The 26,753-nt window shown below is 50.5% G+C and overlaps 1 protein-coding gene across 5 annotated transcripts in view; it reads right to left on the bottom strand.

Moving 5' to 3' along the window:
- LOC119453483 (ankyrin repeat and fibronectin type-III domain-containing protein 1) overlaps window positions 1-26,753 on the bottom strand; it is a 160,055-nt gene that overhangs the window by 17,528 nt on the left and 115,774 nt on the right. For 2 of the 5 annotated variants that reach the window (XM_049668175.1, XM_049668174.1), the window contains 7 exons: window positions 12,987-13,120; window positions 7,565-7,669; window positions 7,140-7,218; window positions 2,786-3,023; window positions 1,580-1,658; window positions 1,344-1,490; window positions 630-818 (listed from right to left, as the gene is read on the bottom strand). In XM_049668175.1, coding sequence (XP_049524132.1) covers window positions 630-818; window positions 1,344-1,490; window positions 1,580-1,658; window positions 2,786-3,023; window positions 7,140-7,218; window positions 7,565-7,669; window positions 12,987-13,119 — 970 coding nt within the window. In that variant the 5' untranslated portion in view covers window position 13,120. Of the gene's footprint in view, window positions 1-629; window positions 819-1,343; window positions 1,491-1,579; window positions 1,659-2,785; window positions 3,024-7,139; window positions 7,219-7,564; window positions 7,670-10,765; window positions 11,023-11,939; window positions 12,093-12,986; window positions 13,121-26,753 lie in introns of those variants that run through there. The other 3 variants (XM_049668171.1, XM_049668172.1, XM_049668173.1) reach the window with 3 other exon arrangements.

Below are 26,753 nucleotides of genomic sequence, written 5' to 3'. Positions count from 1 at the left end.
TGCATCTGCACGGTATACTTTACTGTTAAAGGGAACGCACACTTTATTATTACGCTGTCGGTTATCTCTAAAATATGACGTACAGGTACACAGACCAATGTTTTTAACCATACGTCCAGTGGATCGCATCAGCCACTGCTTTCCAATGAAAAGGTAGAAAAATGAACCAATTGTACAGTTTTTATTACTAGGTAGCTCTTCCCGTAAACAGTGGACCACACTGTACACATTCCGTGAACTATATCGGCGCCAACGCTGTACTTGTTATGGTGTAAAAGGATGCGCAACGATATGACGTAACGACAGGACATGAACGAGCGTCAAGAGAAAGGTCCCGTTTCCTTACGATATGAATGTCCATCCCTCTATAACGTCTCGCGCTCTTCTACACCATAACTAACGACCATGAACCAACTAACCCAGCAACAAGTAGTGGAACGTAGCACAGTTTCTCGATTGTTGTAGTACACTACACGACGACATTCGAGCTTAAGATTCGAAGTGCGCGTTTCAGGAAGCGCTGAGGTTGGTGAGGCAGAAGTCGTAAGAAAATCGCGAATCGAGAGTTACAACAGCATCCCCTTGTCACGCTTGTCGCAATCCTATATATAGTTTGAACAGATCCTTACTTGATGGCCTGGCGCAGGGAGGCCACGAGGTTTGGTAAGCGCTGAAGCCCTTGGCGTTGCCGGCAGCCACGCGTACGAAGTAGGGCGTGCCTTTCTCCAGGTCCCGGATGACGTACTCCAGGAACTGGACATCGGACAGCTCCTTTGAGCCCACGCCGAGGGCGAAGTCCTCGCGTTCGCACCATTCAACTGCGGACAAGCGAGAAAAAAAAAGTTGTTTTTCTATGTCAGTACGCTCTTAGCACACGATGTTACACTTGACATACTGTGAAGACTTCTTACTGTGTAGCTCGCGCTGGCATCTCTAAGGCCCATTTGATATTTAGACACACAGTTCGCGAGAGACTCCCGATTTCTCCCTCTGCAACCGGCCGCTAAATTTGGTGGGTAGCAAATTAAATACCAAGACGCAATAGTCTGCTAAATATTCGGGACCATCTAGCTGCTACCAGTATTACACCTTTATAAGTAAAACTTAGTTTTCTGCAGTTGAACTTCTCTAACTTGAGACACTTCAAGAACATATAACCATTGTCGACTACTGCGAATACAAAAATTTAGAACGATCGTTATTTCCTCGTTTTTCTCGTTTGCAACATTGGGTACCAGGCACTTGCGACTGGGATTTTTTCCCGCAGTCACAAGCACAGTGCGGAGGTGCACAATGTGTCGCGGAGGCCATGGACGTTAAAAGACGGCGGCAAGAGTGCTTACCTCTGTACTTGGTGACGAAGGCCCTGGCTTGCACCGCGGCCAACGGCGGCTCGGAAATGCGCACCCGAAGCGACTGCGTACCCACCACTTCCAGGGTCACTCGGCTGGGCGGATCCGGCGGCCCTGCAGAGGCCACGGTGACAGTCCCTTCATTAACCAATGGGAAACTGAGCAGACGGGCGTACGAACTGAGAGTGAGACGATTGCAACCAACAGCAAAAAGAGCGTGGGCTTACGGAGTTCGTCGAAACCGGCCTTCATCTCCGAGATGAGCTCCAGGCGCCTTTTCCATAGGCTCAGTTGGCGCTCCTTCTCCTGCGGCACGCACATAGAGAACGAAATTGACGTGTTGTGCTCCTTCTGAGGCTACTACACATGTACGTTCAGTAGCCTCGGAGCATGGCCTCTGAAATCTGTGCGCGCGCGTGGGCCTTATCAACACCGCGCGTGCAAATCTCTGATACCACGCTGGGACACTCGTGCTGATGGAAAGCAGCACAAAGGGCTCCAAGTATTTTTGTCTGCTTTGAGAGTGCCTCTTTTGTGTTCGAATCGAAGGCACACAGTACCGTACAACTTATACGAACCACGATTTCACAGAACACCGAACATGCAGTAATCAGCGGCGTCGTATGATGGCGTAATCTAGTGACGCCGAGTTTCGCAGAAACAAACAGACCATGAAAAACTTAATCCTAGAGAGCTGCTATAGCGCAAAGGCGTTCTGTCTCGTGGTTGAGCAAACCATCAGTGTATATTGCTATTAGTGCTGATGCCGCCGGCAACTTCTCCGATGCTCTAGCGTTCCATTGACGGCAATACGCGTCATCATCAATTTACTTGATGTCCGCTACATGGCGGAGACCCTCCATGCGATCTCCAATTACCACTGTCTTGCATCAGCCGACTCCATGCTATGCTTCAAATTTGCCTACTTCATTTTACGGCGAAGCTGTTATGATGATGTCATCACGCGACATTTGGTGTGAACACGTCTTCACGCGACGTTTGAGGTGGTTTGGTCATAATGTCAAACGTGACGTCACCACATGGTCGCATGTTTTTTGGTACCATCGGATGTTAACGCCAGATTTTTTTTCGCTTCATGGCCCCGCCCATACAGTGATTTCGTATTCATAAAGAATACCCCCAGCTCTCTAGTTGTTGCAGTGGCGGTTTTCCACAGCTTTGCTGGACCTCCACTTTCGTTGTGCCGGGAGGGTGAGTCATTGTTCTTTTTTTTTTCTGTTCCCGTCAACTAGCATACCAGCTGCACCCTCGTGCTCTCCAATCAACCCTGCCATTCTCGTTTCTCTTAATGTTAAGCACCCGCGGTTTTCTGTTCCATCAGCTTCGTCCTTGGACCCGCTAAGCGTCCAGCGCGCGAATCGCTGTGTCCCCTCGGAACTCGGCAGTCAGCAGGCGTGCGCGTTCGTACGTACCTTGAGCAGTGCGTTGGACAGGCTTCCCTGGTTGGCCGACGCGGAGGCCACGCACCCGGCCAGGTCGTCGACGCAGCGGTGAGCCTCGCGCAGCAGCGCCGACAGCTGGGTGGCCCTGGCCTCGGGCGTCGGGAACCGGGGGCTCTCGCTGGCGCCACGGGACTGCAGCAGCCGGGCCAGCGACGCCTCGCCCGTCAGCACGGCCACGTCGAGCGCCGTGAAGCCGTCCGTGTTCACGCTGCGAGAAACGGAACGAGCGGTGTCTCGTTACCACTGCTTCGCGGTGATCCGCGAGGCTGTGTAGCGGTTACCAACGATACCGATACATTACCCGACGCGAATGAAGAGCTTTATGCTTTCTTACAGCGAAACTGTTAGTCTCTAGTTGGTCAGGATTTTTCGGGTCCGCGTGAGCGACCTTCGATCACACAAAAATGTGGGCCGATCCCGGAGACTGTGCAAAGCAGAAGCGCACAGTGTGCTGCGCCTCCAAGAGGCTACACATGACGTCACCAGTTGACATCAACACCTAATGATGACGTCATCGAGTGACGTCACGTTTGGAGTGATGACGTCGTCAGGCGATATCGTGACGTGACGATGCCGTTATCACGTAATGTTCGACGTATATGTCATCGCGCGACCTTTGGTGTGATTACGTCATCACGGGACGTTTGAGGTGATGATGTATCACGTTTCGTCATATCAAACGTGACGTCCCCACTTGGTAACATGGATTTTGGTACCATCGAATGTTAACGCCAGATTTTTCGCGTCATGGGCCATGTAATGATTTCGTATTTATAAAGAATATCCCCCTGAGCAGTTGTAGTGGCGGTTTCCCACAGCTTCGCTGGACATCCACTTTCGGCGGGCCAGGATGGCGAGTCATTTTTTTTTATGCTTTCGAGGCAGAGAATACCGCGTAGATGGCAATAAGATATGCGGGTGCTCCACAACTGCCGCTATGTTCGTTCTAAGCCGTGCAGGTTCCCATAGATTTGTTTCCTGTCTGTGGTCACGACCAGTACGATGCCATAAATTACGCAATGAAGCACAAAGGAAAACGTTAGGGGCCGAATGGGGGAGCAGGTTGGGGGTACGGAGTCTGAACGATTCCGTGTATGGGTGTACTTTCCAGTGAGCACTTCCGGTGCCTGACCTCAACATTCGTCTGGTCTGCATTCGTCTGGAACTACCTCTGGTTAACCTCCCTGCCTTTCTGTGCATACTTTCTCTCTCTCTCTCTCTCCTCCGCACTGAGAGTTATGGTTAACTTTTTTTTTCTCACATGGCGGTGAGCACCGAGTTGTACAATGAAGAACCGTTCTTCAATTCGTATAGTATTCATTCTGTAGCGAAGAAGACTGGCGCGCACTGTGGACGCACTGTCATGATTGACCCGCCGACGAAGAGGGGCTCGCACTCTCGGTGTCTGACGCTCGACTGAGATCGCGTTCCTTCGAGCATATACTCTCGTTATAGCAACTGAATTATTGGGTTCTACGTGCCGAAACATGTCATTTGACTATGAGGCACACGGTAGTGGGGGGACTCCGGATTAATTTGGACCAACTGGGGTTCTTTAACGTGCACCTAATGCACAGTACACGTGCGTTTTTTTTTTTTTTTTTGTATTTTGCTCCCATCGAAATGCGGCCGCCGCGGCCGGGATTGGATCTCGTGCCCTTGGGCTAACTCTCGCTACAGTAAAAGTCAGGACGTATACGATACAAACCCTCCTCACAATCCTCCTCTCCCTTATCGCTACAAAGTAACCGTACCGCGTGCTTTACGACTCGACGAATATGTTGGTTGACTTACAGACGATAAAATGAAGGCAGGATAAATAAAGAAACACCAAAGAGAGCAGAATGACCGGGACTCACACGTATTTGCGCTTCATCGTGCACCACCGTCGGTCGACGCTACAATGCACTTGTTACCCGGCCATCTACCCGCGTACAACGCTTCACGTTGCAGGCACACCGTAGTCCACGTAGCCGAACATGCACCATACTTTCAGAACACGTGAACCCGTTCGCTATTCACAAATGGACGACTCGCGCGGGTCACAACACCAGCGACCGGCCCAACTCGAGAGACGACACCGCGCTCTGCAACGGCAGCTGCTCTGGCCCGATGTTCTACGGCCCAGCAGGCGGGCCTCCGCTCCAGCAGGAAGGGAAGGCCGCGAACCGGGAAAGCCGCTGGACCGTGACTCCTCACCCCTCGAGTTGTACACGTCGGCTGCCGCTGCTGACGGGCGGCGGACGACGTCGACGACGACTCACGGCGTTTTTTCGGCGTGTCGAGAAAGGGGCGGAGAGGAGAGATTCGGAGAGGAACGGTTTCTTTTTCGCCGCGTCTTTGTGGGGCTGTGGCATTCTTTTTGTGGAAATGCCGCGGAGAAGGGAAAAGGCCAGCGCGCGCGCGCCCCCGAGCAAGACGAGGAAGTTTACAGTGGCGCGACCCCGCCGGCGAATGGCACGTGTGTTATGCGTGTGTGTGTGTGTGTGTAGTCGGCGAAGAGAAACCAGAAGAACGGTTGCTCAAATCGCTTTGAATAAAAATGAAACCTACACGCACTCGTTATAGAGTTCATTTAACATAGTTGGACACGCAAAGACGTAATGCTCCATATATCATCTTATTTTTCCTCACGTTCAGCAGCATAACGCCACTGCCAATTAGCCACCGCGGCGGGTTCCGGTAAAGTTGAGTCACCCCTTTTCTTGCCAGAGGGGCGAAATAGATACTTTCAGCGCGCGCGCGAGTCGTCGACCCAGTTAGACAGAGACCGCGGGCTTGTTTTCCTCGGCCAACGTGGGAACCGACCCCTCGAGGAGTCCGCGAAGTGCCACGTTTCTAACTCGCGCGTTCAACTTCCCGACGTGACCAATGCGGCCGCGAGGATATCTCGCCCAAGACAGATGTTTCCAGGGCGCGCGCGTAACTTTGTTTTCCTTGGGAGTGCGGGTAAACATCCACACGCAGGGGGGGTCCCATACGAGATCCGAGGCTCGAGAGGTGGCTCGGGCTCCCTTCCCTCCCCGCGCGGCCTACGTGAGCCGAAGCACGCGCTCAACGCCCGAACCCTTGCTCTCCGACGTCCCTTTTCCGGAAGTCATCCAGCAGAAGAGCACAAACATAAAAAAAGAACGGCGCCGGAGAGAGTGTCGGTCACGCCGTTACGAGCGCGTCACGGAGACGAACACATCCAGAGCGAGGCCGAAGCCGCGTTGCTCGCGAAACACGCGTTGTGTAAACTCCCAACGACGCGCGTTTGTGTGGGAGGAACAATTCGAAACGGCCGGACGCACGCTGCATGGCTGCCGCCACACTTAAGAGGACGAGTTTGACTATGGAGAAACGTCGCTGGCGCGTTTCACCCTCTGCGATGATGCGTCCACATATGCGCGAGGTGCATGAGATTTCCCACGGCTGAAAAGTAGGCCGGAAAGTGGTCGGAGAACTTTGCGCCGCTGAGACATGGTTAATTAGTACTTACGCTATATGCGGATCTTGCATTCGTATTCGGAGCGCGAAACCGGAGAAGATACCCACGCGCACAATGAAAGATGGTAAATAGACGGCACCAGCACTGGAACCAGCGTCCGCCCCGTCTATTTCGTTTCTTTATTTGCTTGTGTGTGTGTGTTGTTCAAATTTGTACTGCGAAATACGGATGCAAGCTCTAGCAAGCAACAAGCCCGCATTCACGCACTGATAACTGTACGAGGAAACGGTCCGCTCGGCGATCTACGTACAGACATACCGCAGTGCGTGACGTCGTGAAACTGTTTTACGGCATAAGCTGCAGAATACGGCGTACTGTTGTCCCGCATTTAATTTCCCCCCCTTATATTCAACTGATTATCCATCCACGTTTGTGAAAACTGCCCTGTTCACGGAAAGGTTTCATGACCCCATATGTAATTGGTCAGCAAAGATTTATTCTTTGGGGGAAAAAACAGCGCCAATGTAGCTGCCAGTATTTCAGATACATCCACGTAATAATCACGAAGCTGCGTCGGCGCTGATGTCAAATCCCATGTGAGCACCAGTGGGACGGTGCGAGCACTGGGTGAAATTGCTCGACAGGTCAGCTAAATAGACAAAGGCAACCTTACTAACTTCGCCGGGCAAGTATTGCTTGAAGAGGCGAAGAACGATGAAGAAATGTGTCAACATGTTAGTTTAAAAACTTGAATTTTCCATATGTCATGTCAAGCAGCGCATAATTATTACCATTCTTGCGACTGAGGCGCACAGGGAGCAATTAGTCTCTCCACCTTACACCGTATAGCATCACTATATATGAGGCGTGAGTAGCCGGTAATGTTTGGCTCACCTGTTGACGTCGACGTCGCTGGACTCGAGAATGGAGCGGGCCCGTTCGATGTGATGGTGCTCGACGGCGGCGAACAGAGCTGCGCGTGGAAAGAGAATCACCCCTGGTCAGACGCGAAACCTTTCTTTTTCCTCGAGGATGCAGTAACACTAGGTCGTTTCGACTACCAAACCTATCTCTGAGCAAATATGTTTGATTTTTGGAAGGAACACCTTATAACACACAGACAGCCGTAATTCCTACCCGATCCCTTTGCTTGTATCAGTGAAACCATTACAACTGAACGCTCGAAATCCTCCTAAATAACCAATCATTAGATATCATGTAACTTCCCATGCGCTCGCTGTATACGCGGTTGGTCATCACACATCAAACGGTCTGAAATGCCGGGATCACACCTTATATGGGCCAGCGGTCAAACTCACCCTGGAGATCAATGTTGAACTTGTTGAGTTTCTCGAGCTTCTTGCGCTCGGACTTGGACAACGAGAAGCCGTCGAGAAGCAGTTCCACACTACTCTGACGCAGGCCTGGCGTCACCAATCACCGTCACCATGACGACCACCACCACAGGGGACGATGCAGGGTGCAGAGATTTCGGTTTTTGTGCAGGACGCGGTCGAAGTCGGCCGCGGAGAAGGCAAGACCAGTGACGGGGCAGTTGGTAGAAGACCGTGCAGGGTGTAGAGTGGTGGTGGAGGAGGTGAAACAGAAGGGAGAGGGGGCGTGTGTGGAAAGAACAGAGGGCACAGAGTGAGGTGGTGTTTGTGCAACCCACAAGGCGAAACAAGAGTGGAACAAGGACAGCGGTGGTGTACAGAAGGGTGTGCGACCACTCCCATGCCCTATTTGACCACGTGACGCGGCACTATATGATGGTCGCACGGAACAGGCACAGGCCCGGTGTAACAGTGAAACTTAAGTCGCACAGGCGCGGTGAACGATCACACAATGCAAACAAGATGGCTCTGCGCAATGTAAGCAGTAAAGGTTTTCGGAGCACCGTGACCCGAGAAAAACTCGAAATTACTTTGCAGCGAATTCGTTCGTCGTCGTATAGAAACATTATGAATTGGGCTACTTGGTACAGTTTTTCATGGTACTAGGGTTAGCGCAAGAGCAGTACAAAGGAAAAGGTGACAGACAGCAGACGAGGACCAGCGCGTGTTGCTGGAACCGTTAGTACCATGGAGTACCACAGTGCAGTAGATACTTCCCCGCACGACCACCCCATGGTTCATCCAAACTTCAGGCTAAGGGGCGATGTAGCCGCGAGAAAATGCAACTCGTTCGCGAGTTCCGCGCTGCGAAAAATGTCGCAGTCGGCTCTACCATGCGACCATCACGAATGGTCTAATGCAGACATAGTACGGTGTTTGGGAACCATCGCGCCCATGTCTCAATTTAACGTGTTTCCGCATTTTTAGGGCCCGTGGTAGTATGAGGAACGACACAGCGATGATGTGCTCGTGATCACAAAAAACACCGCACTACACATGCGTGCATAAGAAAATTGTCAAAAATGCCCAGTGTACCGAGTCCAGTGTTCAGTTTTCGGCTTTAGTGCTAGACTTTTCACACCATCGCAACCCTCGCATTGCAACCGCTTCTAGAGTCCGTAGAGAGGTCTATAATAAAGGTCAGCTAAGCTTGCGGACTAGTACTTCTAAATAAATCATGGCTTAAGGAACATAAATGGTGACCATGGTTCACTACTACGTCATGAATGTACCAAGTTCATTGCCAATCATTGTGAAAAACACTCATTACAAGTGGGGAAAAATTATAGGGACGCGAAATGCATCTTTTAGCTTACACTCTTACAATGCCGCACGAGGAAGGTCAGTGAAAAGATTAAGCGCACTGGCGTGTTAGCTAAAATGGCCAATATCAGTTGGCTCGAAGGACATGGTGCGGGATATAACATCATATAGGTTGCAGAAACGTTCCAACCATACACTACAGTTGCATGCATCACGCCTAGCTCCGGACATCGTCAAAAATGAAACAACCATGAAATGAACGGCTTCGATACATCACAGCTGGCTAGATACGACGAGTTTATAGCAATACATCGCAGCGTGCTATTAGAATATAGAAGAACGACGAAAACGTTGATAGAGCTTACGGAACATCGCTCGGAGCCCACGAACAGCGTTTCTAAACAAACATTCGCAAACGAAACCAGGGCATGCAACACACATGCAAGCTTGTGTTACGTGTGAAGCGCATCTCGATTACGTCACAGATTCCGTGCATTTCGTTCCGTCTACAAGAACCTCTGTGACAGTGACGAGCGCTTTTGGCATCTGTCAGCGACGAATCGCGAGAATGCGGCTGCTCGTCGCGCTTTTCCAAGAGGCGCTGACATGCTCAAGAATGCGGGAGGCAGTCAGTCGAGTGGGGGAACGGTACGAAAATGCAAAAAAAAAAAAATAAGAAGAAGAAAGAAGAAGGCTACATGCCTTCTAGAACAGTGCACATTTCTGAACTGAACCGTATTGCCACTCTCACATATCAAAGCGACACTAAAGGTGGACATCAGCTTAAGTTGGATTAGTAAATTGCGCTTCAAGAATGCCACAAAGGTCGGCGTTACAGTAAGCAAAGCATTGCGCCGAGCTAAGCACATGCTCTGTGTACATCGCTGGGCTCTTCTTTACTGCCGCTTTCAAATGTAATTAGCCGAGGGCTATCGTTGTCTCACGGCGCTTCTGTGCCTTCGCAGTGCGGCCGAATCTTGTCACCAAACACCCAAGAGAAATATGTGGCACTAAGCATCGTAGAAATAGCGAGGCCGCACCATGGAGGCGCGTCCAAACAGCTCGAATGTGCCCGTTCTGTTATGAGTGACAGCCAAATGGAACGCAATCCGGACCTATTTACGGCGTGACCCTCCGCGGTGGCTATGACGTTCTGCAAGCCGATTGGACGACAGACCGGTCATATAAGAAAAGATGAAGACCTGCGTATTCATACTAAAATAAGAATGGATTCTGCGCTGACTGCTTCTCTGTACTTGATGAAATTGTGCAGGAAGATCGCATTTTATGGCCCGGATCTTTTATTATATCGCCAGGCGCTGTTCCTTGTCAGTAAAAGACAGTGCGCGCATTTGCCTTCTACGTGTCTTAGGGCTCATTCACACCGGCGACAAGCAGAGAGCGCGCGAACAAGTTGATCCCCGGTCGCAAATTGTCGCTTTGGTCGAACAAGCTACTCTTTTGGGTCGGTCGCTCGATGCTTAATTTTTCACTCGCGCGACTGCAGTCGTAAACGTATAATGAACCAACGAGTGTCGCAGGAGCAGCACATCTGTATACGCTAACGCTTATTTTACGTGGCAATAGCAGTAAGCGTAGACGTGAACGCCATGCAATCGCGAGACATTTCGGTGTGGCGACGGGCAGGCAGGCAGCACTTGCCTGTGTAAACATCAATCGCCGTGAGTCGGTCGCCAGTCGCGGTTGGTCGCGTGACCTCTGTCAGTCACCGGTCAGTGTTTTATCGCGCGGAGTTACACGGACGACGGGTCACGCCTCGCATACGTCGCAAATACGCGTTCCATGTGGTTGTCGTTTCAGTCGAGGTTCGACGCGCCTTTCAAATCGCCTCAGCCCTCTCACCTGGCACACCCTTGGCGAGTCGACTGGGGACGCTGGGCGAATTGGGCAGCGCCCCTGGTCGGGGCGTGTGGCCAGACGTCGGCGTGGTCTGGAACGATGCCTCGTCCGCCTGTCCGTTGGCGGTCAGGCACGACGAATGGTGATGGTGCTGATGGTGGGCCGCCGCCGCCGCGGCTGCCGCCGTCGCGTCCAGCAGGCTGTCGATGCTGGCAGATCGGCGCAGGGGCGTCGACGGCACGCCCGGGAAACCCGTGGCTCTGTTCGTTCGTCGACCGAGACGGGGCAGAAAGGACCGTGTTACGTTTGTCCTGTCCCTTTATTTTTTTTTACAAATATTTACGCGGACAACGTATTACTTTTCTCAAGCTATTAAGTTACGTTGCAAACAGTTGGAAGCTGAGGGCACTGTCGCATGCAGTAAGGTTTCACGAGTTTGAAAGTGCGAAGTTCATTTAAGTCGTTTGGCCTGACCGCGCTGTATACCACAGCAACGCTTCACCGCGTTCGCAATTTCTGTGCTCGTATAGCTGTGTAGCCTAGCTTCTACTCTGATCGAGAATGCCAATGGTATCCGCAAGGGCGAGATACAGAAGAGAGATACCGCAAAGCGACAATCGTAGGATATTTAATCGCAAGATCGTCTAGTTGGCCGCCGCATAAAATGGGAGGCCCGTAGAAGGGAGATGAATGATAGATATAAAGATATTTAATGCCACGAGTACAAGCGCGCGCGAAAGAAAAAAAAATATATTTGTACATATATCAGATAAACGTCTGGCTGTTGAGGACGCTCCCACAGAGCTAAAATTTATCACAGCATGTGCCGTCCTAAATTGGTCTCAACTTTACAGTTTCTGACGAAAAAAAAAAAAAAAAAAAAACAAAGCCACTGCAGGTGTATGCTGGTCGCCGAGTCCTGGGTGCGTCGTGCTACTCCCGTGCATCTACCGGCTCTAAATGCTTTGGTAGACGAGAGCCGCAATTAGCCTCCGGGGCTTCCAAAACAATGCGGATGCACCAGGTGGTCGTGACAAGGCGTGACACTGCGGCCACGCTCAAACGGGCTTCGATTCTATTTGGCAAAATCTGCGCTGCCTCGTGTCATCGAGATACTCGACGACTCCAGGCGTAGGGCTTCGCGGCCTTATGCGAGGGGAGCAGCAGCAACACTCACGGGTCGAACACCGACGACGTGGATGAGGCGGGTCCCGGCGGCGACAGAAGCGTGCTGCTGGCCGAGGGCGACCGCTCGCCGGGAGCCTTCTCCTTTTGCATGAGCAGCCGCGCCAGCTTGGCCAGGCCGCCGCCCACGCCGCCTTGCTCTTGCCTGCACGACCACGGGAAGACGTTAGTCTCGCCTCGGTGGTCACAGAAACGGCGTCGCGCAAGGCGTAAGTCATCTCGGACTTCAGGTATATATATAGCCCGTAATTTGACGACACTCAGCTGTCGCCCATGCGCACGTGCATCACGGTTCGATTCATCCGGAAACGCTGCATAAGTTGAGCCTCAACCACGCTCGACGGCTATACCCGTCTCGAGATTAATCGTCAAGTTGTATGAAGTATATTGACGCTAGCATGTCGTTCGAACTAATCGGAATTGAAGATAAGCTTCCTGTATGGGAAAGATACGAATGGCATGACGACAGGTCTTAACAGCTCCTATATGCATACATGTATAGCCGCATATTATTCTACCAAGCATCAATGCAAGCAGTTTCACGTGATCACCGTGCTCAAGAGTCAGCAGTTCCTCAGACCTGTAACACCCTAACTATTAAGATAAAAAAACAAGAAAAAGGAAGTGCAACGTTGAGGTATACAAGGAAGAACAGATGGAGAGGCACAAACGTTTCGTATGTGACTGATCTACTTAACACGATCACCGAATTTTCAATGAACTGAGCCATACAACCACAGTGCGCATAATCCCGAATAAAGTGAATTAATGCGTGCGGGCCACATGCTTAATGGGCGATTAGGGCAAAGCTACCCTAAGGTGGATGTTACGCGTTCACGCTCAACTTTCTTTGCTAGTGCAATACAACAGCGCAACCTTACGGTTTATTACAACAAATTGCTGCACGCTATGAACGAGGATTCTTCTGTTTCAGCTATCTATAGTTACTTCACTCCACACCCTCCTCCCAACCTCATGCGACGGCACAGAATTAAGCGTTCTTTTAAGTCGCCCTACGACATCGAAGCATGCCGCTCACTTTTTGGAGCTCCCTCCATCGCCCTCGTGTGCTTCCCTGCGAGGCTCCCGATCCCGCCGACGAGAGGCTGTGGCGTGGGGACGGGCTGGGCGACACCCGCACTCCGTCCTCGTCCTCCACCAGCAGCTGGCATCCTGCACAGGACATAGGACACCGTGAGAACAGAAAAGGAAGCAGTACCCAGGATTCTGATTCACGAGAAGCACGCGTTCGCGGAACAGCAACCCATGCACTCTTGCAGTGAACACCGCGTTCTAAGCAAGCTCTTCGCGTTAACAGCTCGGCGGCTATCAAAAGAGGCAGTCAAACTGAAATACGAGTCACTCAGGTCCGCAATACCTTGAACATATTAAATAAATGCACTTCAACGCACTTTATCACGCTCGCTCTCTAGTATGGAACGCTATGGGCTGCGCTACGTGACATATAGCTCATGCGGCATTCTGTCTGTTAACACAACAGATAATGTGTATGCGTTGCAGTAAGAATAGTTGTAATACTTCTGCACATAGTGCACATAATGTGCATGTTTAATGAACGTGCAACAACGTGCGTACCCGCGCACGCAACTCCTCTACGCATTGTACAGCGCATGCGCAATTTCGTTCGAAAGTAACGAGAATGCAAGCGCAAAATAAGGCGATGTTGTGAAGCCTAAGATGCGTCGACACGTGCACGCTTTCAACGAGTGTATTCAGGGCAACAGTCTGCGGGGGCTCAGTAAATTGAAGATTGCAGCAACTACGCCCACAAACCGTATAGACCAATCCACCTCACCGGTTTTAGGCGCACCGTATGTTTATTTCGTTTACTTGCAAAAGGGGAAAGCACCTACAATTGTAAGATGCTGCAGAGCACCAAGAACATTTGGACATTGAAAAAAAACAAAGTCGTGTTTAAGAAGGCAGTGTTTCTCAATCCGTGAGCATTACACAACAGCGGCAGCTTAGCGAAATGCCTACACGTAGTCTTTCCTTACACTGATGAATCCTCGAAAGAAAGGATGCCTCCACTGTACTATTGCTATCTTTTTCTTTTTCTTCTGCGCTGAAACACCGGTGCAGGTGCATACCGCCTTTTTTCTGTTCTTTTTTTTTTCCTTTTCTTTATTTCTGTTTTCCTGTGGAAAACGAGTTAGCCGGCATAGTGCACAAATCGACCGAATTGCGTCGCATCATTTGCAACATAGGTCTTGAACATAAGTCATCTGTTGGAAGAGAGGACAGATATGAAGAGGCCTTGAGCCGAGCGGATTACTCGGCATACCGGGAGCCATGAATGACATTTTGTGCTCAAAAAGAAAGAAAAACAAATAAAGAAAGGAAAAGGAAAGAATTGAGGCGATAGAATTCGGCCATGTATTCCGGGATGAACAAGGAAAAAAAAAATGGAAGGCATTTTGATATTACAGACATGATGACGATGATGGTCCTTAAACATCGCCCGTCCCCCAAAATTGCGCATAAGCGAGGAATTCCGTGGCTGTAGGGGACGCGCAAAAATAACAGTACTAACTACAAGATCGAAATAACGAGGCAGAAAAAAGGTAAAACTGAGAACCAAGGTTTAGTGCATAACTGAATAGTCAGGCCAGACGAGTGGACAATTACATTTAAAACAGAGATAATGAAGACTAATTGAATGAGAGACGGAAAATAATTTGCAAGAAATGTAATGGGGGCCGCTAAAGAAGAAAAATGAAATTGACATGGTAAATGTCTTGTGGCCTGAATGAAATCGCGCACAGCGTCGAACACACCCCTCTGGCTGAATCCTAATGCCGGGCCCCTAAGGAAAGGTTAAGACGGAAACACCACGTAGTGGTACTTAAAGGAGCGTTTGTCTTTGAATTATTAAACCAGCGACCGAACAGAAAAAAATAATAGTAGTGATCTATATAGAGTCATTTGCCTTACAGAAATGGCACGCGTGCAAGATCACCAGAACAGATATATGTAAATATGGATTTAATGTGGTATGCGTCTATACCATTGTTGCCATCGTCGCAGTCACGTTTCGGCAAGCCTCGAAGATGCAGCAGCAGCAGCAGCAGCAGCCGGCGCGGACAGCGTACTTGGTTTCCGAAGGCCGTTAATATGAGGGAGTTATGTAGAAGGACGCACAAAGAACTGAATCCCGCAATCCAGCAAGGAAAACGGATCTCGCTGCTTCCTTCGAGACTATGGGTGAGAAGAAACCTAAACGTGCCTGATTAATAGCGCGTTCTCCTCGACCAAGGGGAAGCGTGCAGTTATACGGCTGAACGGAAAAGAACAAAGACGTCTAAGTGATGCAACCGAAGAAGTGAGGCCGTCCCGCTTTCCCACTCGGATCATATTTCTAATCTTCCCCGGGCGATCTCTCGCGCGCAGCCCGACCCTGGATATCGTCCAAGGCGCGCCAAGCCTAAAGCGGAGAACGGGCGATGAGCGCCTCGTAGCCTAAATGGTATTTACGTACACTAGCACACAATGCACGTCACTACACAAGCGTCGGTTTCACAACGAAATTCTAGGCGCTACGGGTCATTATCGGTTAGTTCGAGGTGCCCGTCACGTCTTGGATTTAATCGGCCTCGTGCTCTCTCATGGCGAGCCTATGACGAAAAGTGATGGCAGGCGCTTATAGAGGTGTGGAGAATTACTCAAGTCCCGAGCGCGAAGTGGCTGTTAAGATTGCAGATAACTGCGGCGTGAATATCGGGCGGAAGGGAGTTGCTGGTCGCTAGGGTTCGCGATCAGGGGCGTTTTCGCCCGCGCGTCCGGCCGGACAAGCTGGGAAACATCGACTTCAGGAACTATCGTGAAATTCCGCACGTATAACGCGAGGTTTGGACGGCAAGGATAAATGGGTCCGACAAGTGGCGTGTGTCGTGTTCCGTATATACGGCAGTGAACAGTATTAACTTGCCGAGCAGAAAGTCATTTTGAAAGGTGACGACGGCCACGTCGTGAAGAGAGAGACGACGAATATTGTGCCGCGCTGAGCGTATGACGTCATGAAGACAATTAGGACAACGACGATGATGGCGTAAAGACATTCACGGCCTACGACGGAAACTTCGACAAGCGGAAGGCCGGACACACACTGCCGTCATTCGCACCGTCCCGTTACGGCGTCCGTCAGGAGAGAGCTTTTGCTCGCCTGGTGCCCGTCAAAAAACGGGACGTAGGCGACATTATCAGAGCAGCCACCGACGTCACGGCGTCCCGTTTCTTTAGGAGAAACTGGCAGGCAAACGCTCTCTCCTGACGAGCGAATGACCGCTGTGTGAATCAGGCCCTGCAAGTCGCGGGCCCGAGATCATACTCTGCGCGGAAACGACTCCGGGTTTAATAGTTTCGGTGTCTCGCCTAGAAGACGTTGCTGGGGGGTCTTCCACACAGCTGAGCCACACAGCTGTATCCAACAGCTATATATATATATATATATATATATATATATATATATATATATATATATATATATATACATGGGAACATGAAGACGACATCTGCAAAGGACGCCATGAAATGTAGATGAACTATACCCTTCACAGCTAGTCATCGGTGCGAAAGAGTCGCAGAGGACAAGCTGCTCAAGTCACACGTGAAAGGTTAACGCACGAACACACTGAATAAATACAAAAAGGCAACACACAGGTTTGGCTTTGAGTACTTATTCACTGCATCTGCCCATTAACATTAACTTTCTAATTTCATCAAAACTTCGCTGTTATGAAATATATCTGCTTCTCGAGCCCCAAAGCTATATATAACTGTAGCTGCGATAACTTCAGAAGAAGACGGGAAGAAAAGTATCGCTATACGCATTGCTGCGTCCTCAGATTGTGAGATGAGCACCAATAGCCGTACGTTCGCTTCACTGAGGGTTGACATTAGCACAACGCGAACGTGGCGCTGACTGCAGCAGCGTTGCAACCTGATTCGCACATGTCAGTCACCGATCACAAAACGCACGGGCTTCATTTGCCGCCTGGGGCGAAGAGGCTTGATCGGCGATATTGTAATATAACGCTGTCAGAGCTAGTTAGGCGCGAAAGCACTGACGTCATGTGCAAGTTCGTCTTAATGACAGGTACTCCCTGTAGAAAGCGCTATGTGTCACGATTGTACTCTGGCAGGCACGCATCAACTGCACTGAACACTGAAATTACCCGAAGGGACCAGGTACAATTGTAGGCTCCCTCAGGCGGCCGCGGCCCCACAAAAAGAGGTGCCTCCGGCGGCGCCGCCTTGAGAGGGGGCTCCGTAACTGTTACACGCGATTGATATGGACAAATACATGATGCCGACGAGACGCTCCAAACGATAACGCGGTTGAACCGTGTCGAATCGGGCACGTGGAAAAAGGCCGCAATACATTATATCTTCGTTAATATGAAGTCGACTCGAGCGAGTCGAGTAAGGAGTCGAGTAAGAAGTCGAGTAAGAAGTCCTGTAAGAAGTCGAGTAAGTAGAGATAGAAGTCGAGTTAGAAGCCAAGTAAGGAGTCGAGTAAGAACTCAAGTTGGAAGTCGAGTAGGAAGTCGAGTTAGAAGTCGAGCTGACCCAGCCCGACCCGACTGCGTTTAGACGCATCTTGTCAAAACGGTTGGGCGAGTTAGCTCGACCTTTGCAGCCTGGTTGACCGAACTCGCCTCGACAATCGATCGATCGGTTCGATCGACCCGCCAGGGTTTACATGAGCCTTACGTCCGGTTTAGAGCCCGACACGCCGACTCGCCCCGCCTTTGTCACCGCCATGTAAACCCAACTTAAATCCGAACGTTCCGCCGCATGTTGCGCCCGCAGGAACCGGAGATGCAAAGATTCTCAAAACGCTGGGGCAGGTTCGCGCAGTTTCACTAACGCGGCGTGGAACTGCGCTCTCCATGCGGTATCGCCGCTTGTGCAACATGGTATAGAATTGAACGAGTGCAATCGGAAAGCGAAACCAGCGAGTTTTCGAGATACCCAGCCGCGATGGAAAAAATGAAACGGCCTTGTCCTGCGGGCGGATGGAATTAATCGCCTCCGCAGGAAGATGAGTATTCTTGAGGCCGTTCGATTTCGTATTTCTCTCGCGCGTTGTTTTATAATCAGGGCGTCGTCAGAAGTGCCCGGTATAATGGCATTTCAGCTGCGGCTGCCAAGTCGGACGTCATAAACGCGGCACCGGCTACAGAGAAATGTATCGCGCCGCGGGAACTTTCCGCCACAGGTGTCGTCCGCAGCTCATTAACGTCGACGAAAGCGACACAAAGTTAGCGGCGGCGCGCAATTCGGGAGCGCGGAGGAAAATCCTGCATCCTCTAGCGCAACGTCGGACGCCGTGCGGCGACGAATAGAACTGTACACGACAGCGACAAGTAGCGTGTGACGTCCGCAACTGTACGCGGATCGCACGTCGGCAAACTTACAACACCAATACCATACGAAAGCTCGACGAAGAAATACGCGATACACCAGCTAATAAGGGCCAACGGACGCTTTATAGGATGCAGAAAAAAGGAAAGACTATATCAATTGCCGATACATCATGCAATTAATAGATGCCTCGTGTACTGTACAAAAGACCAATGGCGTGACATACACCAAAGCAATTTAGAGCATGACGTCGAAACCCGGGTGTCGCGCATAGACACCTAAACTGCACGTCCCTCTATGGCTGGTTGGCAAAGTACAGATGCGATTGTGGCCTGATGGTTTGCGCATCGGGCTCAGCCAGATAGAGGTTCGGTCCCACCATCGGGAACTTAATTATTATCATTTTTTTAAGTGTGAGCTATTCAGCAAGACAGCAGCAATACCCAGCAGCCATGGCCAGGAATGACCGGGAGGGACGGCAAAGAAGGCTTTGAAATTGCTACTGTGGTATCGGCGACCACACGAAATAGACGTTATAGGTCTAGAATCAGCGGTTTCGGTCGCTGTGCACTGTATTCTACAGACTCCGAAGACTCCACTTGGAGAGTGGGAGATCATTTTCTGCGCAAAAACGGCCCGGACTCGAGAAAATAGTTCGATAGCCGTGACGTCATACTGACGTACCGAAACTACGGTTAGGAGCGAAATTCAAAACGGGCGAACTTGAAGCTCCATTCACCAAAGCACCAAATAAATGCACAGTTCTGACAGAACACTTTGCCCGTTTAAATTGCTTAGTGTCATTTTCTTTAGTGCGCTTTTAACGCGCAAACCAAGACGCCACGTGGACAGGTATACCGACACGTACAACTATGTATTCGCAGGAATCAAGACCGAACGGACAGGGCCACACATTTTCCCAGCGAGAAATCGAGAGTGCGTGCGCGCACTCGGGCGTCGGAATGCGCTGCAGAACGACGCGGAGGTACGCGTAGAGTTATGATTGCTGCATATTGATTTCGGATATTGGGAAAATAATTCCATCGCTTAGATCAACGAGCACTCGCTGTCAGACACTCCTAGTCTACGCAGAAGTGCTACTTCGTGCTCTCATTTGCGCAGCCCCAAGGTCGACGGCGCTGTTCGCGTTCTTGGAGGGAAAACGATAAAAAAAAGGGAAAAAAAGTAATGCGTAATTGCCAGTGAATGAAGCAACAGAGATATGGGCACGTTCAATGGCCATTTCAGTGTTTGTAAGGTCACTAGTGAGGTTTTTAGCTTAATACTGCTTAGAGAAGCAGCAAAATGACTATTCTTCAAACTAAAGAAGCAATGAATTAGTGAATTAATGGGGTAATTGCAGTTCGCAAGGTTACAGCAAAACTATGAGAAAACGCAGAAGGATGGATTTCACATTAGGCATAGAATAACGTAGCGGTCACGTGCTCACGTGCGCGCAGCGCAAGCAGCTCGCATAACGTAATGATGTGTGTGATTTGAAGGTTTTAGTTTCACGTATGCACGACGCCCGATGATGTCAAATATGTCGAAGACACGACGACACATTAGCCCAGTCGCGTCGTTTCTATGACCACGCGTCTTGTCGGGCTTTCGGATGCCAGAAACGCCGAACGATCTCAAAAATTGGTCGTAACTTGCGATTCAGATTAGTTGATAGGAAGAAGGAAGCTTCATTCATCTACTATTTGCGATTAACGTTACAGCGAGAGCGCAGCGATCTCGACACATTATACTGAAACGGGAACAGCAAAGTGGCGCCATGTTTTACAACGCCCTTTACTTATCGTACGTAGACGCTAAGTACGCTGACGTAAGCTACGGAAACGCCACAAAGTACACAGCATGCGTAGTTAAAAAAAAAAAAACCGACTTGTTTACGTGTGTCAAGACTTTCACGTTAGCTCGCGTACGCTATTATTGTAAAGCTGTCTAACAATCACCACCTAGTGCGTAAACTCCCACCCGCGCCGCCAAGGTCACTTGCCCAAAGAAAAAAAGTGTGCTTGAACATGAAATAACAACAAAGACACGTTCCATGGTCTTCGAGTTCCAGGCTTACAGCCTGGAACTCGAAGCACCCAGTGATTAGCTAGCCGTCTATGCTTTCTTCCCTACGTCAGCGAAGCATAATGAGAAACGGAACACGATTCTTTCTTCTTCTTGTAAAAGACCTTTTCGGTGGAAGACGGAGAGCTTCGCGTCTTATCGACCTCTTGCACGTGGACGCGGGTTATTTCTCTTTCAGCGATGGTGAAACTCGTACTAAAATTGCAAGACATGGCCAATTATACAGTACACCCTAAACAAGGGTATATAAGCCACGCGTTCGAGGAGTGCAGGATTAGGGGAATTCCCCCCGAAAATCATTTCTGCCTGACAAGTAACACTTGACCGGCGCGAAAAATACGGATTACAGATGGTTTTATAATTAAATGCATATATGCGAGAGCACGAACAGCTATAGTTCCCTGAAGGGAAAACACTAATAAATGAGAAATGTCCGCAACGGTCGCCAGCGGAGGGTACAGAAAATCCTGCACGACGTCCCGTTTGCGAAACCGGCCTGAAAGATTGTGATGCGCCGCGACCGTGCCACTGCGGCCGAAAGAGAATGGCCGCGCGGTAAACTGCGTTGGCGCGCAGCAGCGCGAACGTTGGCGTCGTGCTCCTCGGCGCCAAACCGGAGCCTCACACGAATGGGCACGCCCGCCACGAAGTCGCCACGCACACGTCATGTGTGCTAAGAAGAACATTGTCTCTCCGCAACGCGGACAGTTTCGGAATACCAACAACGGGGCAACCCACGTGGTAGCGCTTGCTACTGAAGGGAAATTCCCTCTTCTCTATAATCTCTGCAGATCCTCTTCCCAAGAGGACAGCCAATTACAATGCCACGGATGGCTTCTACAAATTGATTGACTGATTGATTGATTGAGTGATAGGGTAGAACGCCCCAAAGGAAGACATCCGGTATGAGGGACGGCGTCTATACTTTCGCATTCCACATTCAGCGGTGGCTTAGTGCCCACAGCGTTGTGCCTCTGATCAAGTGGTGGCGGGATCGTGTCCCGGCAGCGGTGGCCACATTCCGACTGGAGAAGGATGCAAAAACGTTCGTGTATGTACTTAGATTTAGGCGTACCTTAATCAAACCCAGGTGGTCAAAATTAACCCGGAGCCCATCCGAGTGCGACCTCCGTCGTAACCCACTGCGCCGTTTAAGGACGTTAGGTTTCCTACTTCTTTCTTCTTCTTTCGCATTCCACCAGCATAGGAATGCCGCCGTTGCCAGGGATATCGAACCCACGACCTGATCGCCAACAGCAGAACACAACTTAGCCGCAACAGCTTTCGTCAGTGTTTCCCGGTTCTTCGCTCGCCTGAGCTAGTGCGTACGTGCTGCGCATTATGACTATCGAGAGACTCCGCGCCGCGCCGAAGATTCACTCGTACACAAATACACGCGAAGCACGAAACGTGACGCAAGCGGAGGTCGACGCGCAACTGACCGTTCGGTCGCGCATGAGCAGAAAGCCCCGGGGCGACTCCGTGATTGATGGCGTCGCGACGTTCGCGACAAGCGCCATTAACGGACAACACGTCACCGCCTCGGAACGTCCCACTTTCGATAGCCATTCGCGCCACATCACGACGGAACGTCGCGCTACGACAGAACGGTGGGAAATGGAGTCGGCATCGCCGGCGTGCTATGACAAAAGCGCACCATTCATGCTGCCGTATTACATACAACGTTCCACAAGAGTTGATAGAAGGAAGTATGGCGCCAGCGTCTACGGCAACTACAGGTAGTTGAGAATGATGGGTATATATACATTATATAGTGCATGGATATTCCTCAACTTAGTCCTTCTCGCTTCCAACGACATTGCGACTGTGCAAAACTGATTATTTGTAAAAAATGACATTACGTTATATATGCAACCATAGACAGTGGTTAAGCATGTGCGCAGAACCGCATTGCCTAGTTGCGTTTGGACAACTATGAACGTTGGTAAATTTGGAGAGATAAGGCGTTAATAAACAATGCCGCAAGAACGTCCGAAGCCACGGAGGTTAGACAAATCCACGTACTACCCATTACTTCCATGGTATCTGAACGATCACATGCGCTGCAGTGTTCCCTGAAGTATTTTTTTTGTTTTGTACGAAACTATGCGTATGGTGGGCGACGTACTACTACGGCTGCTGTTGAGGCTTGAGGCCCGACTTGCCAACTGTCTCCGGCGTCTGGCTGCGTCGCTCGGTCCGGAAGACGTCGATTGTCGCTCGTCGAAACTGCTCATTGTACGGCTAAAATGCCGCGGGCGATCATCCCATAATTACCGCGTCGGGGCGACAAGGAATACTGAACATCCGCTCTCGATCACGTGACCTTATAGTATATGCGGCTGACGCTTTGCACGACTGTGAGGTGCACGTCACGCGCTTTGCCTCCGCGTGAATAGCTACTAAGATTGCTGACGTAACGGCGTTCGAAAGCGAGAGCCGCGTGTCTACGTAAACCGCGGTGACGAAAGACGCGGCCTTTATTTTTCTCGTTCAACGAACGAACATCCCGGAGGCTTCAACGAACCTCCGTGCCCAGAATTCCTTATGTGCTCAGTGGCAATGTCGCGTTACCCAATGATGTGACGCGAAATCGATGCGCTACTGCGGTCCCCCAGGGCAAACAAGAAAAAGAAAAGAGAAAAGGAAAGAAAGAAAACCCCGAATTTTTCCGCCATTGCGTTACATTAGCCCCGGGGCCATTCTGCAGCCACTGCGCCAGCCGAAGTGCCAGTGAGAGTTCAGCCAATTTCCATTTCCTGAAAGCGAATCTGGAAAGTCAAGCGGAGAAATTAAAGCTGGATAGACACACGTCGAACGCGAGAAGAAACACTCGTACACTTGCAGGCCAATGTAAGAGGGCTCCACGCCTGCCCCGCGATATGCAGTCTTATTCCCTAAGTAGCAGCAGTACTGGCGCTATTTGCTTCTGGTATAATATAATTAAGATCACTGCAGCGTGAGGGGAAAGAATGCACGCCGATTCCACGCCCTGCGGGAAGGAATCAGTGGCTTTGGTTCATGAACCGGCCAAACGAAAAAGCGCGTCTCGGCACGAAAATTAAACCTCCTTGCGTGGACTCCGCCGACTAACGCACCCCCACTCGTCAGCGAGGCGGCGAGAAAGCACCCTGGCGTGAAACGCAATACAGCGCCACCACCGATCACAGCATCCAATACATCGAACGCCACAAATCTCTCGCTCGAGAGCACGTGCGTCTAATTGAAACTGACGCGTGCACGTGCTCTCGGCGCTCGCACGCTACGACACGTTGCGCACGCTCCAGTCGTCTCAAACTTGGCGTTGGCGCGAGAGAGGTATGCGCGTGGTTGTGGCCGTCTTTCTTTCTTTCTTTCTTTCTTTCTTTCTTTCTTTCTTTCTTTCTCTCTCTCTCTCTCTCTCTTTTTCTTTCTTTCTTTGACTGGTTAGGGCATGGCATTGTGCTGGTAAACCGAGGTTCGATGCCACCATAGCCAAGGTAATTAATTTATTTTGTATTATTCGACAAGGCAGCATATCACCCCGGAAGGTTTCGCAAGCGAAGCGCCGCTTTAATTCTTCTTTTTTTTTTTATTACAGTTTTCCCGCACAAACACTAGCACAAGCAAGAGGGAAAAAGAAAAAAAGAAGATGAAGCACAACAACCAACGTGAGTCACTGTGCCTATATAATTCGTCCCTATATATTTTGCGCCATATGCCCGTACTAATGAAGAAGTGACTAGCACCAATGGAAGTTGTCCTTTCAGGGCGAATAAATGGATTTCTTGGCAATTTATCGAGCGGGCTGGACGAACACAAATATATGGTAGCAAACAACAAAATCTTATCCCAAAATCACAGCTAAATGTAGAGGCTCGACGCGAAAAAGAAAAAAAAATCGTGAAAGGAACGCAACAACCAACACATTTTACACGGGCTATAGAAAGAGAGAAAGAAATAGCTAGGAAATGCCCTGTTCAGAATAGATACAGCTCGATTCACCATAGCTAAAGCAACGCACGGTGGACGACGGAGAGCTAATCTTTACTTCTTAGCCCCTCCCCCTGCCTTCCCCTCTTCTCATCCCCAAACGCGCGAGATAAAATGTCGCAGGTTCGTGCGCTCTTGAAGCAAGGAGTAGCTGGCAGTATATTGGCTGATCAGCACGCCGCCGCGCCGTGAATCTCCAGAGCCCTAGGCGGTCAAGTTATGCAAAGAAAGGGCTACCGTAAAGAGGGGTTGGGGGTGAAGGACGGCGTTGGGGACACGATGGAGCCATTAGAGTCTGTTTATGGCCTCGCCACTTGAACTATCGCGCTCTCAGCAGAGTTTCGCCACCCCTATAGATCAGAGCGCGATACCGCTCGACCGTGTGATCTCGCCTCGCCACGTGCTGGTGGTCGGAGAATTTCTTGTCGTTTTTACGTCGAATGCCGAGGTCTCGAGTACGATATCAGGAGGAACGTTTTGCTCGGGGCCAACGCTCATTCCGCATTTCTTAATACACGCGATACAGAGAAATGACGCAGTAAACAAATGCTGATTTCATTTCAAGATAAAAAAAAAAAGTTGCATAAGGAGACGTAGAATTTTCATTCAGGGCCCCAAATTTTGGGCACACCCTTGCGGCGTGGACTCTCACCTAAGCGCTATTCATGTATGCGCTAAGCGCATACAGTGCATTATTTTCTCCCATGTTCAAGCCACCCCGACTCGCACAGAAGTGTTCAGAATCCGGCGAAAGAATCGATTTAAAAACAACTCGACCCGCCGTGGTTGCTCAGTGGCTATGGTGTTGGGCTGCTGAGCACGAGGTCGCGGGATCGAATCCTGGCCACGGCGGCCGCATTTCGATGGGGGCGAAATGCGAAAACACCCGTGTACTTAGATTTAGGTGCACGTTAAAGAACCCCAGGTGGTCCAAATTTCCGGAGTCCCCCACTACGGCGTGCCTCATAATCAGAACTGGTTTTGGCACGTAAAACCCCATAATTTAATTTTTTTTAAACAACTCGCCTTCGTCTTGACAGCACGCAAATGAGCGGATGTAGCTGGCCGGTCCATCCATACAAATTATCCTCGAGTTGGACAGCGGCGTATACGGTCACGTGAGAAAGTAGGAGAGCACGTAGAGCTCACGTGGGCTGCTTGGACTCCGCAAAGACGGGACCCACACAGCAAGGAACAGGCACGACTATAAGCGCTCAACTATAAAAATTGTTATTTTGTTGCTGGTCCGTGTCTTAAGTACAAAACGAAGCGCACACACAGCCGGAAGTCAACAAAGCAATGTTAGCTAATTGAACGCTTCATTGAGACTGTTTCTTGGCCTGCATCCAGTGTTCGCGCTGTCCTTTGACACCACATCCGCATGCGCTCCTCCCCCACTGAGAAGCGCTACCACATACCGTCGAACCTGAGCAGACTTGTACCGCGAGAGTATAGTTCAATCACGCGCATTATAGCTCCATCATTCATCGCCCTGTGGCCGCCATTGCAGAGTGCGCGGAAGCCGAGCTTCCTTCTATTTTCGTATTCTCCGAGACGTGAATTCCTCGCAACGCCGTCACCGTGCATATACGGCAGGCACTTGGGATGCATTGGGAGAATACACTGTCTTAGCCTGACTGTACACTATTCCCCGTTGACGGAATGCCGGAACAGCGGATGGAAGCCCTAGTGGTATAGCTACATGTCGCGATGCCTCGTTCGACCACAACGTGTTACGAACTCTTTTGAATTGCGTGAGTATCACTGCCGAAAAATTTCGGCAAGATCTCACGATGACCGCCGCCGTTAATCCGATTAGCATTCAAGCGATGTAGTGACACGCCGTATTGTCCCGCCGCCAGAAAGCGCGTCATGTATCAGCCGCGTACTGCAGCTGCGCTCCTCTCTCGCGTTTTCCTCCGGACACGCTGCGCCATCTATAAGCCTCCGAGATTGTGGCCTCCGAGATCTTGACGTGGCCTCCAAGACAGGTAGCACGCTGGTGAGTGCTACCGCTGCGAATTAAGGCTATAGTTTATAGCCCGGCGTAACGTCGGCGCACGCGCAGACGTTACGTTGTACGGCGCACGCGGCGCGAACGCAGACGTTCACAGGCCTTTCGCTGCACGTGAGCATTCACGGCGAAGCGCTAAAGCGTCGGGCTGCTGTGTTTTAGAAACCCTTGTGACGCGGGTTCAATGCCACGCAGCACCTGCAAAAATGTTAACCAATTTTTTTAATTCACCTTCGCACCCGCAGAATCATGGTCGCCGCCATTGAAGTTATGTGCGCCCTAGTTCAGCGTGCCATCGCAAGATGAAGCGACCAGCACTCTGGGCTCAAGAATTCTGGTATTCCG

This window comes from Dermacentor silvarum, chromosome 5 (assembly GCF_013339745.2).
Source record: "Dermacentor silvarum isolate Dsil-2018 chromosome 5, BIME_Dsil_1.4, whole genome shotgun sequence".
Taxonomy (NCBI): Eukaryota; Metazoa; Arthropoda; class Arachnida; order Ixodida; family Ixodidae; genus Dermacentor; species Dermacentor silvarum.
This window is presented reverse-complemented; position numbering and strand designations above follow the sequence as displayed.